This window comes from Rana temporaria, chromosome 10, assembly GCF_905171775.1.
Source record: "Rana temporaria chromosome 10, aRanTem1.1, whole genome shotgun sequence".
Lineage (NCBI taxonomy): Eukaryota > Metazoa > Chordata > Amphibia > Anura > Ranidae > Rana > Rana temporaria.
This window is the reverse complement of record NC_053498.1, coordinates 32,915,892-32,936,009: the sequence shown is the minus strand read 5'-3', so window position 1 is coordinate 32,936,009 and position 20,118 is coordinate 32,915,892. Positions and strand designations below refer to the sequence as shown.

General features: G+C 42.3%; 1 protein-coding gene across 1 annotated transcript in view; it reads right to left on the bottom strand.

The window, feature by feature from the left end:
- Positions 1-20,118, bottom strand: part of PRR12 (proline rich 12) — a 158,704-nt gene that overhangs the window by 34,008 nt on the left and 104,578 nt on the right. The window contains exons 3-8 of the mRNA XM_040327499.1: positions 16,595-16,756; positions 9,518-13,140; positions 8,374-8,899; positions 6,598-6,914; positions 3,048-3,164; positions 1,595-1,728 (exon numbers count right to left, since the gene is read on the bottom strand). Of these exons, the coding sequence (XP_040183433.1) occupies positions 1,595-1,728; positions 3,048-3,164; positions 6,598-6,914; positions 8,374-8,899; positions 9,518-13,140; positions 16,595-16,756 (4,879 nt within the window). The remainder of the gene's footprint in view (positions 1-1,594; positions 1,729-3,047; positions 3,165-6,597; positions 6,915-8,373; positions 8,900-9,517; positions 13,141-16,594; positions 16,757-20,118) is intronic.

Here is a 20,118-nt window from a genome sequence, read left to right as displayed (position 1 = left end):
TTATTTTTTAATTTCTTGTATATTATAACACTGCCAACACTTGATTTAATGTCAGCACATGCGTCACTCTCCAAGGTCAGCAGCACAGTGGTCTCTAATCCTAGCAGTGTAACTCATAAAAAACAAGCACTGGACACTGCTTTGTTCTGGTCCTTGACACAAACGATTGGAAGTTCATTTGGATATGAACTCTAAATGCAATCTTCAATGGCCACAGGTCAGAGGACAAACAAGCTAGATTGTTTATTACTGAACAAATTTATAAAAAGTAGCTACATATCATTGTTTTAGGGCCTTACTTCTTCCACTATAAAATTCAGAGGTTTGTAGATAGCGGCCATTCCCAAACCTCATATGCTTACATGGTCACTGTACTAATGACACTGGCTGGGAAGGGGTTAACATTTAGGGGCAAGCAAGGGCTTAACTGTGTGTCCAACAATGTTTAGTTATTGTAGTGTGTGCATACACTACATCAGTGTGCCGTTTTTTACACCCTGCCTCGCACGGAGAAAAAAAAAAGGCACATTACTGCTGTCTGTAGAGAGCCCTGTGTTGTTTACCAACACAGGACTCTCTTCTGTCATTTGCTTAGGTGATCAGCGGATCTCGGACATAAATCAACAGCCAGGACCCATTGATCAGTTTTGTGATGTAGCAAATGACAGCACAGTCGGGGGCGATGGGGGCATGAGCCCCCTACCCGGACATGCAAATAATATATATTTACGTAATTTTGCACAGCTGAGCCGCTCTGTAGCAGTAAAGCTACAGGAGGTGGTCTGCAAGTGGTTAAATATAATTAAATATAATAAGTGGTCCTTTATCAAGTCTGACCTATATATTTATATATATATATATATATTTTTTTTTTTTTGCTTGAGCATAGATCTGTGGTTCTTAACCTCCTCCAAGAGGATGGCGAACTGTCAGAGGCCCTCGTTTATGGCACTGCAGGCATACAAACAGTCCTCGCTGTGCACCACAAGGGCCTCTGACAGTTCACCATCCTCTTGGGATATCTACATTGATGTGCCGGCTACACCTTTCCCCAGACCAGCTGAGAAGTGGAGGAACCGTGATCTGGCTTCTCATCCTGCTTCTGGGACGTTTCATCGGATCTTCACTCATTTGAGCTGCCATTTGTTACTATTATTTTTTTTTTATTTCTACACTTGGGAGGCGCCTCTCTTCCTTGTTAGGCCATGATTTCGGGCTATGGTTTTTCTGGAGTTTGTGTGCTGTTAAATGGAAGGGATAGTCTCAAGCATTTTTCATTGTCTTACATAGTTACATAGTAGGTAAGGTTGAACAAAGACAATAGTCCACCCAGTTGTTCAACCTGTGTAGGTGTATGTGTCTCAGTGTCTATAATGCTTTCCCATATCCCTGTATGTAGTGTTCTTTTAGATGCTTCTCAAAGAGTTGTACTCCCCGCTGCCACCACCAATTGTGGAAGAGAGTTCCACCACATTCTTATTGACCTGACAGTAAAAACCCCCTGCATAGTTTAAGATCCTAGACTGTAAGCATTTGCAATGAAACCAAATTTGGCATTTAGAGAAATACAGAGACCCTAACAGAAGTGCCGTACCTCATGGTCTGAAGAGGACGATGCCATGGTTTTCTGGAACAAACTCTTACATAGTCCTTTTTGTTGACATTCTCAAGAAACTTGACATATAGACGCTGGTACCGGTTTTTGGCATCACCAAAGTATCCCAAATACTAAACAGAGAAAATAATGGTTTGCCATTAATAAATATTCTGCTTCACTGCACATATTTCCAAAATAGTACCATCCTTTTTTATACTATGGAACAGATTATGAAATGAGATAGCGGACCTGTTGACATTACAATCTGCATACATAAATACACACACACACATACTCACTATATATATATATATATATATATATATATATATATATATATATATATATATATATATATATATATAAAAATGAGGGGACAGCAAATGTACACCGTTATACAAGCTGTACACTCACTACTTTACATTGTAGCAAAGTGTAATTTCTTCAGTGTTGTCACATGAACAGATATAATAAAATATTTACAAAAATGCAAGGGGCGTACTCAATTTTGCGAGATACGGTGTGTGTATATATATATATATATATATATACACACACACACACACACATACATATATATATATATACATACATACATACACACACACATACACACGCCTTATTACATTTATATATATATATATATATATATATATATATATATATATATATATATATATATATATATATATATATATATATATATATATATATATATATATATATATACACATACATACACACACACACACACATACAAACATGCTCTTATAACGTAAAACATGTAAAAACATATGTGATAAATGATCACTTCATTTAATGTGATAAGTATTCAATGGTAAACCATAAACTAAAACTAAAGTCCATCCAATGTGTCCTTTATACTGTAAATGATATAACCATGAATAAATGTCTACAAAAAAAGGAGAACACTTGATTTACAGCGGTTGTAAACTATAACCTGTAAACAACATGCAAGTTAATGCTATAATGTGCTAGTAGGCATCACTTACCAGCACATTATGAAAAAAGTATCTGTAAGACCGATGCCTGGTCTTCCTTCCGGGTTCATGCAGTTTCAATCGCCGAGCCACAATGTCGTCACTTCCGCTCATCCGTGTGATAGTCACAGTTGAGGCACAGCACTCTCAAGTGTGCCATTCATTCAGAGCACAGTGCCCATGCATCGGTGACGTCACCCGCTGCTACACATATGAATATCTCCTAAACGGTTCACATTTAGGAGATATTGACCGTACCTATAGATAAGCCTTATTATTGGCTTACCTGTAGGTACAAGTTATAAATTGAAGTTTACTACCACTAACTTTTAGACTAGGTCTGCTTTAAAACAACTTTTTATCACACCCTATTGAATACAAGAGAGGTTTTATTCTATTGCTTAGGTTACATCTTTGTTTCAAAATATAAACCCTGCAGAGTTACTTACATTGCTGGTGGCACAAAACTGGCGCTGGCCGTCTTTGATCTCTGGGGTGAATTTTTGCAGTAGCGCTTTTTGAACCCGCCAGATTGGAGGGGGCTCGCGGCCTGTCTGCAAAGCAAGCTGTGGGGACAAGAAAAAAAAGTTGAAAATCATGGCTTCCTCACTAAGTCTACATACAAAGTAAATTGGATCATGCTTTGCTGGGGTTTTTTCACCTTCCTCGGGATCAAGTGTGTGTATAGGATTGTGTATATGGGATTGTATGATTTTTTTTTTTTTTAGTTGAACTAGATGGACTTGTGTCTTTTTTCAACCTGACTAACTGTGTCTCAATGTAAAGTAATTAGTGGGTTGTCAGATATAAATGTTATATTGTCGAATACTCTTCCTATGCATTATGTCCTGTGAATGGCTACCATAAAAGTCAATATTGTGCAAAAATGTATGCTTTCAAATATCCTAAAATGTTATTCTCTTGTAATGATAAATTTACAAAGTGCCCTATTTCCTGTCGTATGGTCTATTCATTGTAACTGGTGGATTTTGAGGCACTATCACCAGCAGAGTCTTGAGACATGACTCTACAATGAGCAGAATTACTATGGCTTTACTCGCTGCCAAAAATCCAACCCTGCTCCACAGTGTCCACCCATCTGCATTCACCCAAATGGAGAAATCATGCAGATAGCAGGGTAAGGCCATGGTATCGTGGGACTGGAAATACAGTAGTTTATTCTACATGTAGCCTTGAGCATGGTGATAATAGAGAACCCTGGAGATTTTACCATTCCTAATGTCCTGAATGACAACCAGTGTGCAATGTGAGATAACCCCTTACAGGAAAGGCTTGACACTTGTACCAGAAGGACAAAAGCGTTTATAGCGGATATAAACACACCATAAGGTTTTATACAGCCAGCCCACTCCGTAAGCATGTTTTGGCTATCTTTACATCTATAAAATGCAACTACTGTGGTCCTAAAGTGATTGTAAAGGCACAAGGTTTTTTATCTTAAAGTGGAAGTCCATGTAAAAACTAAATACACTGCATCTAAAGCCACCACAGACTTAACACTAACCTCTCTATCCCTGTAAAGAAAAAATAAGTATACATAACTTTTTGGAAGCCAATCTGACCCGCTCCAACCGCATCATACGCTGAGCTGTCAGCCGCAGCTTCACTGTAGAGGCGGGTACAGAGAAGACGGACAACAATGGAAGCCCCATAGTAACTCTACGGCTGACGTCACTTCCCTTTAATTTCACAGCCATTGTCGGCCGTGTCCTCTGCAGAGCTTCCACCGATGGGGATTGGGTCAGAGTAGGACAGATCGGCTTCAAAAAGGTATTACAGGGATAGAGAGGTTAGTGTTAGATCCATGGTGGCTATAGATGCAGGGATTTTAGTTTTTGCATGGACGTCCACTTTAATGCATTAAGATAAAAAGCCTTCTGTGTGCAGCAGCCCCCCTCAGCCCCTGTAACACTTACCTGAGGTCCCTCTCTGTCCAGTGAGTTCCACGAATCCAGGATTCTCCTTCCTGATTGGCTGAGACACAGCAGCGGCACCATTGGCTCCCGCTGCTGTCAATCAAAGTCAGCTAGCCAATCAGGGGAGAGAGGGGTGGGGCCGGGTCTGGGCTTTGTGCCTGAATGGACACAGGGAGCTGTGACTCAGCTTAGGTGCCGCCATAGCAAACTCCATGTTCACCCCATTTCCTTCTGGAGCCACGGACTCTGGCTCTGTGACTGGATGAAGAAGAGTGACATCACTCCCACCCATGCACGTGGGAGCTGGCAGTTACGGCACTAGTGATGAAACGGCATGGAGGGCCGTTTCTTTACAGTGCATGCGCCGATTACGTCAAGTTAATATTTCCTAAATACTGCACATTTAGGAGATATTTACTGTACCTATAGGTAAGCCGTATTATAGGCTTACCTATAGGTACAACTTGAAATGGAGGTTTACAACCTCTTTAAGAACATGCAAGCTGTTTTTCCCCTTAATCGTTTGAACAGATATGAAAAATGCTCTCATTGTACCACCTAATTTAATGCAATTCATTAGAGAACATAACAAACGTTTTTAGAAGTTTAGAAGCAGTTGAGGTTAGAAGAATTTTTTTAAAGCACAAATTTGTGTTAAGGACAGCAGTTTAGGGGTATTTAAAGCTCCAAATGCTTGTAACAGCATGTAAACGCGGTAAGTCGCGTTTATAAGCGGTTTCGATGGGGAAGCATTTCTGACCATAAGCAATGGTAAAAAACAGACTTCCCAAAATCCTTGTATATTGTAAGGTAGAGGGAGAGAGGAAACGACACAGTTTTTTTCCTGCATTGTAGGCATTTGGGAGAATGTACCGATCTATAAAAACTGTTATCTGTCAAAAACACTTCTAAATGTAAACGCACGTAAGCGTGGCACAATGGAAGTTTTTAAACTTTGGTTACTAGCTGTCAAGCTCTAGCATTCAGAAGAGGTTTTCAAACGTCCTGTGTACAAGAGGTCTTACAATCTGGATATGGTACTCCATACTGTATCACCCCATTATAATTAATGCAGTTTAATACCAAATAATCTATGGAGTTAGTAATCTAATAATTAAAGTGGACCTACAGTATGGAGAAATTACACCCTACATCCATCATCAACACTCTGATCATTCTATCTACTTAAAAAGTTTAAACAGTAAGTGCAGGCATCTCTACATGTCTGCAGTTTACTCATGTCACCAGCTTTTTAACTTTTACAAATCAATAGGTTTTTTAAGGCATAAATTCACATTTCGGAACATGCAACAACTATATTCAGGGTGTAACATGTAACATACAAACCAGCCCCGCACAAGCTTTTGTGACACACCTTTGCGGCTGTTGGCTTGTAGTTTTTAATGAATTACCACAGCACCCCAAGGTACGAGCAAGCCGATACACTAAAGGCCCATACACACGATCAGATTTTCCGACGAAAATTGTGTGATGACCGACTGTTGTCGGAAAATCTGACCGTTTGTATGCTCCATCGGACAATTGTCGGATTTTCCGCCAACAAATGTTGAATAGCATGCTTTAAAATTTTCCAACAACAAATGTGCGTTGTTGGATTATCCGATCGTGTGTACAGAAGTCCTTTGGACAAAACTCCAAAGTACAAACACGCATGTTCAGAAGCAATGCTCATCAAAACACAACATTATTAGAAGTTGCCCAAAGGGTGACACTGAAGAGCTGAAAAATCACGTAATTCCGTGGCTGACAATTCTTTGCAGTTTGTATGCAAGACAAGTTCATGGCCAACGCCCTTCGGACAAAAGTCCTATGCTTTGTCCATGGAAAATCTGATTGTGTGTACCAGACTTAACAGATCTGCAGGAGATCTGCATGGCACCAATGATCTGCTGATCGCTGATGCAATGTTTTACAGACTCCTGCAACAAACAATAATAAATGCACATTTTATTACCTGCAAAAAATGCGCATTTATTTTATTTTTTTAAAGTGAACTTATCCTTTAAAGCAAAACAAAGGCATTTTTGACAAAATTGCATACCTTTAAAGCTTGGATGTCTTCCACTCGAATGACAAACTCATCTCTCTCCCGGAAGATACCCTCCCCGCTGCTCTCAACATCTTCATCGTCGGTCTCCCCGCAAATAGCAGCGGTCTCCTGCTTTTTGGCCAGATGTAGGGGTCTGGAATCTTCTGGTTCCTCCTGTTCAGGGGATGACTGGGAAGGGGGCTCTTCTGGTGGAGGAGGAGCAGGAGCCTCTTGAGGAGATGGTGGGGAGACTGCCACTGGTGGCTCCGGCTGTGATGAAGGCTCAGAAGGCACAGGGCTGGACACCTTCTCCTCAACTATGGCGGGTGCTTAAGATAAAAAGAAAATCTATTGAGAAGCCAGCATCCTTTGTGGTAAATTAATTATATATTCACTAGAAGGTAATGGATGCAGGAACATATAGCCTACCCCGTATGAAGGGTTAACAAATGTAATATTAACTTACAAACACTAAAGCTATCTGTATGGATAAACTTCTTGTACTTCAAATTTACAGCCCTTTGAAAAACAAGGAAGGGTACTTAAAGCGGAGGTTCACCCTAAAAACATGTATTTAACATTCCATTCAGCATAATTCCAACATTTACACTATGCCGTTTCTTTTTTTTGCTGTACATACCGTCTTATTGTTATTTTCCACCCGGCTTCCGGGTTCTCACTCTCGCAGGAGTAGGCGTTCCTATGCAGAGGCTAGATAATTGACGCCTTGTGAAAAACTTCCGCCCCGGCGCATAAGGTGCGTCACCAGTTTTCCCGAAAGTAGCCGAACTGCTAGTCAGCTCTATACGGTGCCTGCGCCTGCCAAGTAGAGCTGACTGCGCAGGCGCCGTATAGAGCCGGCTACTTTTGGAAAACTGGTGACGTGCCTTATGCGCCGGGGGGAAGTTTTTCACAAGGCGTCAATCATCTAGCCTCTGCATAGGAATGCTTACTCCCGCGGGAGTTAGAACCCGGAAGGCGGGTGGAAAATAACAATAAGACGGTATGTACAGCAAAAAAAAAAAAAAAAAACGGCATAGTGTAAATGTTGAAATTATGCTGAATGGAATGTTAAATACATGTTTTTAGGGTGAACCACCGCTTTAATGTACCCAGAATTATCCAATTATGAATCAGCTCTAATTTAAGGGAATATTGCTTTTACTACACAATCCAAGCTTTCTTTCTAGACAAAATCAATTCCTCTGTGGGGAATGAAACTTAATGCTTTGTGAAGTGTTCCTTTTTTTATATACAAAAATGTATATAATAAAAGTAAAAAACATCTGTAATTTATTAAAATGCATAATTAAACAAAAAGCATTATATTATAAAGAAAGAAAATTCTAAACGAAGCATATTATTATTAGAAAATCTTCAAACATATCAAGAGCACAGTCTGTCGTTATGTAAACCTCTCCACAGCAGGACTGTGACTGAGAGAAGCCGACAGAATTAAACGCTAATCTGGATTGAACAGTGATGTCAATCTGAAAGCAAAACTCTTGCCGATAGAGGAAAAGAGCAGGATGATGACCTCATCAGTGTGCTGCTGCTTTCACTACTAAATCAAAGAACAGATCAAGTCCTTAACCAAGGTTTATTGCTTTAACCACAAAATAAAGAAAATAGTGGGATAAGGCACCCAGCTACACTGCCTATGGGAGTGAGTGAATATCAAGAATAGCTAAACAGAATTACAAATTATTTGGCACCAAAACAGCTCACATGGTAGTGGAAAAGTGCTTAGCTTCTTGCATACAACTCTGTTTTAGGGAATGTACTAACCTGCACTTTCTGGCTCCTTGCGGTCAGTGGGATCATACAGGGCAGATATAGCTGAAGAGATGCTTTTCTGCAAATCCTGGTTTTTGCTGACAGAGTCCTCCTCATCTGAAGAAAAGGAAGGCAATGTCTCCAAATTTCTTTTCAGTTCATCATCCAGCCTTTTGCAGGGGCTGGTACAACTCATAACTAGGCTATCATTCTCCGTAGAGTCCAAGCTTCCAGAAAGCATCTGGGACGCCATCCCAAAAGAAGCCTGTGAGGCCTGCTGGGCAGACGGTGGCCGATTCTTCGATGGGCTGGTGTTGGCTGTAGGTAATTGCTGCCTTTTGCCTGACTTCAGGAAGTCTAAAAAAGAGGCCATGAAGCCTGACTTTATTTCTGGTTGCTTTTCCTCTACTTCTTTGATCTTCTGTTTGATCTTCTCCCGAGTCTGGCTGTTGTCCAAAGTGTTCTCCTGGGGAGGAGGGAGCATCTCTGCTTGATCCATCTGCAAAGCGTCATTCCCTTTTGGCACTTGCAGCTTGATCTGACCAAGGAGATAAAATGTACACATTGAGCGTTCTAGATCCTTGGAAACTATGCCCAGCTTGTACTTAAAATTATATATAAACAACACAAAACTATTTCGTGATCTAATTTTTAAGATACCTATTTTTTACCTAATGGGTTTAAAGTGGGTTTTCCAGAAAAATAGAAAACACCTATCTAAATCAGGTCCCTCTCTGTAACAGGTTTGATACAGGTTAACATAACTCCCTTACTCTCCATGTTCTCCTGGAGTTTGGCCATTAAATTAGAGTGGTTCCCAAAGATAAGCATTATAGTTTAAGGTCCTGCCAAATTTAATCAGGATGTCGTGCTGCAGTTCCAAAAAATACCTGATATTTGCATTAAGAATGGAGTCCTCTGTGATGAGCAAATCCCAGGGGCCAGAAAGCTAATGGGCAGGAAAAATTACCTAGTTCATGATCATTGGCTTTTTAAAATGTACTTTTGACTCAAGTAAACTTTTTTTTTTTATTTGCCCATCCATAAAAACCACTTATAAAAAGGACCTAAAACAAACTTTAATTTTTTTTTCTGGAACTCCACTTTAACTACTCTTCTTTCACCCTTCTGTTTTGTGAAATAACATTACAGGTACCTTTAGTGGTTTCAGTGGCTCCATTGGCATGCTCGCTCTTCCCTCATCTGTCAGTCTCCTTCCTCTCCCCCTACCTCTTCCTCTGGGCCTTCTAATACCATCATGCCCCAGCACATGTGGTTCTACGAGAGGCCTGATCCTTGGTCTTCCCCTGGGTCTTGGAGGACCTTCTCTTTTCGGTTTAGTGGGTTTCCGGCCTCGTCTCTTTGGACCATCCATGTTATTTGGTGGACAAAAGTCAATATCTCCCATAGGACTAATGTTAGGACGAGAACGGCAGCTAGAAATAAGATCTGGGAGAAGATCAGGTAGTCTACGGCTATTTAATCTAATATCTGCAGGTACATCCTCCTTGTCTTCATCATCTTCAAACTCGTACTCTTGGGCATAGTTTTTCTTGGGAGGCTGGAAAGACGGTTCCCTTTTCTTCAGCAGGTGGAACGATGATGTCTTGAGTAGTTTTTTAGGTTTGGAAGAGCAAAAGATGGGTGATGTCAGGCCAGGTTTCACTTCTGAAGACTGCTGGCTATGACCAGACTGAATTAGACCTAACTGTTCTGTGTTGACAGTTGATGGTAGCTCATGTTTGACAGATACAGAATCAAGCCCCAAGTGAACATTCTGTTGATTGTCATTACTTTCGGAGGTGCAGTAACCTGAATAGCCTTGGCTAGACTGCATCATCTCATAACTGTTTTTCATGGCCTCATTCCTGTCCATACTCTGAGAACCATCATCAGCACAACTTGCTTTAGGAAACTCATCATTACCACAAGGCTGTTGACAGAACATATCTTCCATTCCTGGAAAAAAGCTTCTCTCTTCATCTTGCAAAAGAGAGTCAGGAAAGCAAATAGATGTCAAAGGAACAAACCTCTGCTTTGAACCTTGAGGACTTGGACTATCAAACTGATCCTTGGGCTCCATCTGAGCTTGCGGCACCTGTTGAGAGGACTCTCCATCTAATCGCAGGGGATCTCCTCCATCAGACATGAGGTGCGACTGATTTTGCCCAGGTCCAGCCTGGCCCAAATGTGTCTCCAAGTTCAAGTCAGGTTCCAGAAAGTCCTGGATTTCTTGGGGCCGTGATAATGCTTGCATGCCATCGTTCTGGGAATGCACCTCCATGCCTTCGGATTGGAGTGATGCCTGCATTCTTTCTGGCTGCATCTCTGCTTGCATGCGCTCTGACTGTTGTTGAAGTTGTGCCTGTAGCTGAGGAGATTGCTGGTCTGTTTGCAATGGGTGGGAATCCATCATCTGTGCCTCTATTGACTGAGAACGAGAGTGTACCTCCATAGACTGTGAGCGTACATGAGCTTGCATTTGCTGGGACTGTAAGTGGGCCTCCAGAGCCTGAGACTGCAGTTGCATCTGTAGCTGAGGAGATTGTGCTTCAGCTTGGATCCTTTGTGGTTCCATAAGGTGAACATCCATGGGAGTCTGTACTTTTCTCTGGTGTGCCTGCATCTGACTCTGGGTATGGGTGAGAACTGACTGCAAGAGCTGTGGTTGCTGAGTGGGTGGCTGGTGGGTAAGAGAAAGTGGCATATCCGGGGAGGTATCCATCATCATTGGAGTGCCTTGCTGGCTTTGAAGCATGCTGTGAGTCTCCATCGACTGACTTTCAGCAACCATTCTGTGAGCCTGCGAGGCATGCTCAGGAGTCTTTTGCAGGTTTGAATGAGTGGAGTACAAGTCTTTACTTGAGTTGTCCATGTGTGGTAGATGATCTACTGACTTTTTCATGTCCTGAGAGTATGAATCCATGGGACCAGTCTGATGACTATAATGCACAACAGACGTTCCCAAAGACTCTGGAGTCGACCTTGAGTTGGCATATTCTTTATGGCGATCAGCTTTTTTCTTGTCTTTTAAGCTCTGAAGAGATAACTCTAACCCTTGGTTGTCCAAGTTGGAATTAGTCCTTATAACACTTTGCAGGTGATACCTCTCCTCGGTTTTGCTCATTTCATAGGCCATTGATTTACTAGACCTTTCCTCACACTCAGCTAGGCTTTCAGAGGAGACTCGAGGTGGACTTTGTGACTGTAATAGGTGCTGAATAAGAAAGTCTTCGTCGTCTGTCCTTTCGGTGGAAAGAAGATCAGAATCAGATTTTGGTTTGCTGTAGGAAGGTGTTCTATCCAAGGTGGACTGCGAATTTTGATAGCTTTGTGAATGGGAAGCCTGCATGTAAGATGGTGAAAGTACTGAAGTCAAATACTTCTGAGACTGACCAGGAGAAGCTACACTCTGAGAGCGACTTGATGTGGGAGACTGGAGAGGTCGGATTATTTGAGAGGGACTTGAATCTGACATATTTTGGCCATGGCTAGAATAACCAATAGATTGACCGTGACTGGACATAGCTGGCGAATGGCCAGTGCTGTAACTTAGGGAAGGACTAGCAGTTGGTAAGCCTTGTGAATGAGCAGGAACATAACTAGGTGCTTGGCTGGCAGAAACATGAGAATCATTTTGTACACTGTAATTTGAAATCTGGCCTACTGATGACAACCCCTGCAAATGCTCTGGTGAGTAGGTTTGATTCTGGCTCACGCAAGTCTGCAACCCTTGAGACTGACTAGTCGTAAAGTTTTGGGATTTGCTTCCGCTGGTCAAATCTTGGGCTTGGCTAGATGTAAAGCCCTGTGACTGAGTAACAGCTGAAAGGTTCTGTGACTGAGAATAGCTTTGTGACTGGGACATGGATAAAAGATTCTGTGGCTGTCCAGGGGAGTAAGCCTGAGACTGGCTAGCAATAACAGAGCTGGGCTTTGGAGTGGAGGAGGAGTAGTTGTGTGTCTGTCCAGTGGTGGAAATGCTTTGGCACTTTGGAGTGGCAGTGGATCGAGGAGTCTGCCTAGATGCTGAGTAGCTTTTGGACTTGTTGGAAGAGGAAGATGTTGAATAACCTGGTGACTGTATTATTGGTCTGTAGCTTTGAGACTGTTCCTGGCGTGCTTGTGAGTTTTTCTGCGAACCCTCGCTGCTGACAGGTGACTGGTCCCCTAATGGGCTGCATGACAAGCTAGAGCGGTGCTGCATTTGCTGGTAACTGCCACCACAGCTAAGATAGTGCTGCAGGGAGTGGGCAGCAGCTGCGGCTGAGGGAAGCTGGGACTGTGCACTGGAGGGCCGCTGGTAGTGCTTAATAACGCTATCTTGTCTAGGCATTGCTCTTTCAATTGAAGAGGCTGGGGAGCTTGAGAATACAGAGGCATTGTAGAGCTGGGATGTTTGTTCTGAAGGTCCGAGAGAAGAGGACAGGAGGTTGAACTGGGAAGGAAGGTGGCGTGAAGCTGATTCTTGGGCACTACGATAGGCAGAACTCTGAGATGATAATCCAGTGCCCAATACCGTGCTGCCAAGCCGATCAAAACTAAGGGAAGATGGAACAGAGGACTGTGATGACTTTATATGTAGAAGTGGATCATGAGGAGAGAGGAGTCCATTAGAAGTAGGGCTGAAGGTGGCGTCTTGAAGAGATAATGAGGATGTTACAGGGAAGCTTCTACCACTAAATGATGCCGGGTGTTGGTAAGCCGAAAGGGCAGAGGATGATGGAAATGTACCGGCGCCAGATATAAAGAGTTCTGCGGGAGCAGGGGTATGCATGGCTAGAAAAAAAAATAGAAAAAGAAATCAAATTAATATGGTAGAAAAGTAACAAATGCATTAGAGTATAGCCTCTAAAATCTATGACTGCAAGGGAAATGCAACTACTAACTTGCAGCAAATAACAAGCTAATAAATATATGCTAATTGCTCAAACTTTACTCCCCCACACCTGCAAAGAACATGACATTTTCTACAAGGCATTTATACTTCATATATAAAGAGTCCCATGGTGACGTCAATCGTATGACGCAAGGCATTGGGTGGGAAAAAAGCGCATGTCACCACGCTCCTTAGCCGCTAAATATTATGTCCATGGCCATTGCTGCAGAGTTTATATGACAACACGCTTGTTTTTATCATTGATCATAAGAGTGCATATTTTATACTCAATAAACCACAGTATCACGCTATGATTCGTTATATATTAATGCATATGCACCAGGTATGGGGTTGTGATTTAAAGCACGCCAGGACCCCCAGCACCTCTATTGATTCACCTGAGAAAGATTTTCCCCCAGTGCACTGTTGGCTTTTCCATTAATTTTGAAGCCACCGTATTCTGGTAAGCTGGCATCTTTTGCATTGGAAGTGTTTTACACAGAGGATCTGGGGAAGCTGGCTCTATTATGCACATACCGGTAATTATCTGTTCTACCCTCACCTGTTGGATTTTGATCTGTCGGGACACTGGAATTTATCACATTTACCTTTCACCATGTTTATCACATTTTTGAGATTATGCTATATATGTTCATTGAGTGATAGTGCTGCACTATATGAATATTAATTGTTATTGCTTGTTTATCTATTGACCTGTGCTAGGTCTTTATTATTCACTATTTTTCATAATTTATTTACTTTTTAAGCACATTTAGCATGGATATTCCTTTTTGTGTTATTTATATAAAAAGAGTATAGGCAGCTTTCCATAAAAAATACCAATTATCCAGCGTTTGATCAAATAGTTTAAAATGTTGAAAATAAAATTTCAGTTTAACGTGTTCATGTACATGGCTTTAAAAAGTAAAACAATTAACCATAAGCCCATGTACAGCCAACACAAAACATGCATTTGCTTGTCCCTGTGCACACGAGTCCCTCAAAGCCAACTAAACTTCAACTACATTTTTTTAGTTTTGCTTAGGCTGCTTTCACATTGGGCAGCGGAGGTGCGGTGACGGTATAGCCGTGCTATTTTTAGCGCCGATATACCGTCGTATTTACCGCGATATTCGGGCACTAGCGGTGAAGTTTTAACCCCCGCTAGCGGCTGAAAAAGGGTTAATACCGCCCGCAATGCGCCTCTGCAGAGGCGCACTGCGGGCGGTATTACCGCGGTTTCCCATTGATTGGTATAGGAGCGGTATAGGAGCGGTAAACACCCCGCTCCTATACCGCTGCGAAGATGCAGCTAGCAGGACTTTTGGAGCGGTCCTGCTACTGCACCGCTTCAGTGTGAAAGCCTTCGGGCTTTCACATTGAAGCCTGTAGGGCAAGATTTATTCATGCGGTATAGCAGCGCTATTTTTACTGCTGTACCGCATGAATAACGCCTCAATGTGAAAGGGGCCTTAGGCCCCTTTCAGACTGGGGCGGGAGCCGCGGTGGTGGTATAACGCCGCTAAAAATAGCGGCGCTATACCGCCGGGATTGCCGCGGTAATCAGCCGCAAGCGGTGTGGTATTAACCCCCGCTAGCGGCCGATAAAGGGTTAATACCACCCGCAATGCACCTCTATAGAGGCGCATTGCGGGCGGTATTGCCGCGGTTTCCCATTGTTTTCAATTGGAAGGAGCGGTGAAGGAGCGGTATACATGCCGCTCCTCTCACCGCTCCAAAGATGCTGCTGACAAGAGATTTTTTTGTCTCCCGCCAGCGCATCGCCTCAGTGTGAAAGCCCTAAGGCTTTCAAATTGAGTCTGCAGTGAAGGAGTTTTTTAGGCGGGATAGCAGCGCTATTTTTAGCGCTGTACTGCCTGAAAAACTCCTCAATGTGAAAGGGGTCTTAGAGTGGGATAGGATTAGGTTTTGATTGCCATCTGTGTCCCTATTGTGGAGACAGCCTTTCATGTCCCATTACAGTGACAGCGTGCCAATGGTAAAGAAGTGATGGAAAATCCCTGTAACCATCAAGGACGCAGCTGGCAAGAAAACCATTTTTTTTTGTTTTATGAAAAAAAAGAGAAGAGTTAGAACCTCAGTCAAGTTTACATTGTCTGTGCCTTCCTGCCCCAGTGAAAACTCCTCCCTTTGTCTTTTTTAATGGTGTCACTGGGATAGAAAGTGAGGAGAGGATTTCCACAATATGGACATAAATAAAACCCTGACTGAGATTCTCACCCTTCCACTGTATTGAAAATGAAGGTTTGGGTTAGAAATCAGCTTAAAATGTACTCTAATAAGCGCAGAAACATCCCAGTAGGTATTGTTTATTAATAAAATTATTCATATATTAGTTTAGGTAGCTACTACTATATAACATAAGTTGGTTGAAAACTGTTGACTTTCCTGATAAAAAACAAAAAAAAAGACTAAAAATTATTTTTGAACTTTTAATGATGGTTCCATTAATTCAGAAATAGCACACATTCCTTCCAATTTAAAATAGCTGAAAATGATGGTAGGGTCAGAAATTAAAATACTCAACCACTCTAATAATTTTCATCTTTAAAATGGAAGTAACAAACATTACCAGTGTAAAGCCTTGTACACACGATCGGATTTTCAACGGGGACAGCTTCAGACGTTTGTCCGAAGGTGTTGGCCAGGAACTTGTCTTGCATAGAAACGCCACACAATTGTCAGCCAACAAACACGAACGTAGTTACATAATACGTGGTTTTTCAGCTCTTTAGCGACACCTTTTGGGCACCTTTTGCTAATGTCGTGTTTGGTGAGCATTGCTTCCAAGCATGTGTGTTTGTACTTTTGAATTTTGTCCGGCAGACTTCTGCACACGGAAATTCCGACAACAGACTGTTGTCCACCAAAATTTTTAAAGCCTGCCATCCAACATTTGTCTGTGAAAAATCTGACACATTCGTCCGATTTTCTGCCAACAGCCTGTCATCACACAATTTCTGTCGGAAAATCAGATCGTGTGTACAAGGCTTAAAGCTTACTATACGTTAAAGTCCTTGGTTTAGAGCAGGCACGTCCTGCCACTCTGACAACCCTTCCCTATGTCTTTTGTGGTGGCGTCACTGGGATTGAAATCAGGGGGATCTCCGCAATATGGACATAAATAAAACCCTGACCAAGAATTTCACCCTACCACCATATTAAAAATACTATTTTGGTTAGAAAAAGTTGGTTGAAAATTGTGGACTCTCACTGTCACAGGCTTACTAGCTAGTATAGACCTTTGTTTAGAGCAGGTACATCCTTAGGTCTACTTTTTAAAAACATTTTAACAATTTTAATCAAATTTAGGACTGCAATTGTAGACCATACCTGTCTGCCATGACGGTGTGCGGAACTGAGAGAGAAGGGAGGAGGCAGAGGGTCCAGGTTGGGGACCTCGAGATTCGAGGGCAGAGATTAGATTCATCACAGATGCGTCTTGACTGGCACTGCTGGCATGATGGAGGCCAGTCTCAAACAACCCCGACAATCCTAAATAAAAGGAAAAGGTTGAACTTAATAAAATTGTATTATTTCATGACATCTGAACGGGGGTTTTTTGGAAAATAAACCATAAAGAAAAAAAAAATACAAAATACATAAATTATCTTTTTGGACACTCTGCATCTGAAATGTGCATTCCAAAGAATGCTGCATAGTGCTGTTTAGCCTATCTTGTACTTTAAGGCCTTAGGCATACAGGGTGTTTCACCCATTTGTGTCAAATCCCAGCATTTTCGGGCACCCAGGAGGCACAGCTATAACATCCCGCCTTGCTGCCAGTAGCCTGTCAAAGCTTTACCACATTAAATTTACTAAGGAAAATGATGCAACAGCACTTGAAAACTGCAGTCTACTTGCCTTTAGTAAATCAACCCCAGTGAATACTCACAAGGTGCACCTTGTGCCACTGAGCTCTACAGCAGTGAAAAGAAGCTGCCAGCTGAAGATCCTGTAGAATCTGACACTTCCAGTAGTGTCATAATCCAGGCCCCCCCCACTGCTCTCAATGGTTCAATCTGCTTCTCCCTACATTACTACAGTGTCCTGTAGCAATGCAAAGAATGGCAGAAGAAACCATAGTGTGCAGCAGGGGACCATGAAATTGATACTCTCAAAAGTTTTGGATTCTGCAGAACCTCCAACCGCTGTTTTTTCTTCAAAAATACAGAGATCTACGACATGAGCAACAGAACAATATTATATTCAAGTCTTTGCAGAGAGCCCTTTATTGTATTGTTTTATTTATTTTTTACAAAGTTGCTTTAAAGTGGTTGTAAAGGCTGAAGTTGTTTTTACCATCATACATACTATGCAGTTCTTGATCCAGCGATGTGCACAAGACCAGAGGCTCTCCAGGGTCTCTCTCTCCTGATTGGCTAAGACGCAGCAGCATGAGCAATTGGGACGGGGCTGAGCCTTGCTTATGGATGCAGAGAGCTGGCTCGGTAGCAAGCACGCATGAGTGCCTCCACAGCAAGCAGCTTGCTATGGGGCACTTGGCAAGGGGGATGGGCCCCGAGTGCCGACGGGGACCCAAGAAGAGCAGGATTGGGTCTGTTCCGTGCAAACACATTACACAGAGCAGGCATGACAGGTTTGTTATTTTATAAAAAATGTTTCCTTTACAATTATTTTAGGTTTTAAGTTACACTTAGCCAGTATGTGAGGGCACAGACTATTTATACATATGTTTTCCTACAACAAAGTAAAAATTTAAGACATTCAATTCATTACACCATACGGTGTTGTCAGGTAACCTGATAAAGTGTTAACAGATCCCAGATGGAACACAGTGAGGAGCATAGAGATAAATTCACTGCAAACTTCAGAAAAACGCTGGGCTGTGATGAAATGCACCATTCCTTATACTCAAATCTCTGTCAAGCATGAAAAGGCTGCCTAATATACAGCACCAAAGCAATCTTTCCTAAACATATCAATGCAACACTTCCTCATAGGCAAGATTAGCTGCATTCAAATCACCTGTCGGCTTCTAAAATATTTGGGAGTCCCGACAAAGGAGATATACCCCTAGGGTCCAATCTCAGCACATCCTCCAAAACACTGCCATATACAGAATTTCACAAAAGTGAGAACACCCCTCACATTTTTGGAAATATTTTATTATATCTTTTCATGTGAGAACGCTGAAGAAATGACACTTTGCTACAAAGTAAAGTAAAGTAAAGTAGTGAGTGTACAGCTTGTACAACAGTGTAAATTTTCTGTCCTCTCAAAATAACTCAACATACAATAATTATTGTCTAAATCATTGGCAACAAAAGTGAGTACACCCCTAAGTAAAAAATTTCAAATTGAGCCCAAAGTGGGTGTGGATGTTGGGTGGATGTTAGAGATCTTGCGCTCCTCGACATTCCATTGGAGGATGCCCCACAGATGCTCAATAGGGTTTAGGTCTGGAGACATGCTTGGCCAGTCCATCACCTTTACCCTCAGCTTCTTTAGAAAAGTGGTCGTCTTGGAGGTGTGTTTGGGGTTGTCAGTCTCTGAAGGGAGGGGATCATACTCTGCTTCAGTATGTCACAGTACATGTTGGCAGTCATGGTTCCCTCAATGAACTCTGTCGGCAGCACTCATGCAGCCCCAGACCATGACTCTCCCACCACCGTGCTTGGTTGTAGGCAAAAGTCTTAGTACTCCTCACCTGGTTGCCACCACACACACTTGACACTATCTGAACCAAATACATTTATCTTGGTCTCATCAGACCACAGCCTTGGTCCGCTTGTCTTCAGAAAACTGTTTGCTGGCTTTCCTGTGCATCATCTTTAGAAGAGGCTTCCATATGGGATAACAGCCATGCAGACCAAGAATATGTGCGTATGGTTTGGGCACTGAAAGGCTGACACCTTAATGCAGGGGTGCCCAACCAGTGGCTCGGGTGCCACATGTGGCCCGAGTCGGCAAGCCCAGATTGCGGGTTGCCTACCAGCCATCACAGAGCATCAGTTTTGTGAATGAAGCCAACGGTAGCACAAGCAAGCGGCTGCGCAGCAGAGCCGCATAAGCTAATGCTTCCTGTATAGCACTGGCTCCTGTCATAGGCCAAATCCCAAATGGACTTTGCCTGGGGCCACAATAGCTGGCGATACCTGAATGGTATCCCATGGCCTAGCTGTTGTCCATACTCCCTCCTATCATGTGCAGCAGCCGCTCACAGACAGAGGAGTCAGAACGGCAGGATCACATAACCAGACCAGAGAGGATTAAAAATGGATAAGTACCCACATCTTTTTTATACAGGTTAGGTAGAATTTGTAGGGGGAAGGAACATTTTTAAGAATAAATAGTATTAGGCTCTCATATTAAAACTTTATTACTACGCTCCATATTTCAAGACCATAGTGTCTCTCCTAGTTGGCCATGTTGTTAGGCAGCACACCTGGGCAAATTTCTATCTTCTGTGCAATGGCCGATTGTGGATTGTGTATATACTGTATACAAATGGTTCTTCGAAAAGTTTTGGCAGTTTTCTTAATTATATTAAGAATAAAAAAGTGGGGAAACCTTTTGAAGCCCCCTTGTCTATACACACACCTACATACCGATTGTGATTTAGTTCGGCCTGAAATCATTACAGATATGGTTTTAAAGTATAAATGTATTTAAACTCAGGAACACAATCCATGCAGTGCCTGAATTCATCTCTTTTTTCCCCCTTCATTATTCCCACATGATGATCCTGCAAGCAACGCTAAAGTCTGGCCCGTACCCTCCTACTGGTCAGTGAGGCTTGCCATAAATGTAAAAGGAAATTATGGAGCTGCCGAGTTGCTTTGATGCATGCTATGCATGTGGGCACATCTAGGTGTCTAAACTGAAAATATGAA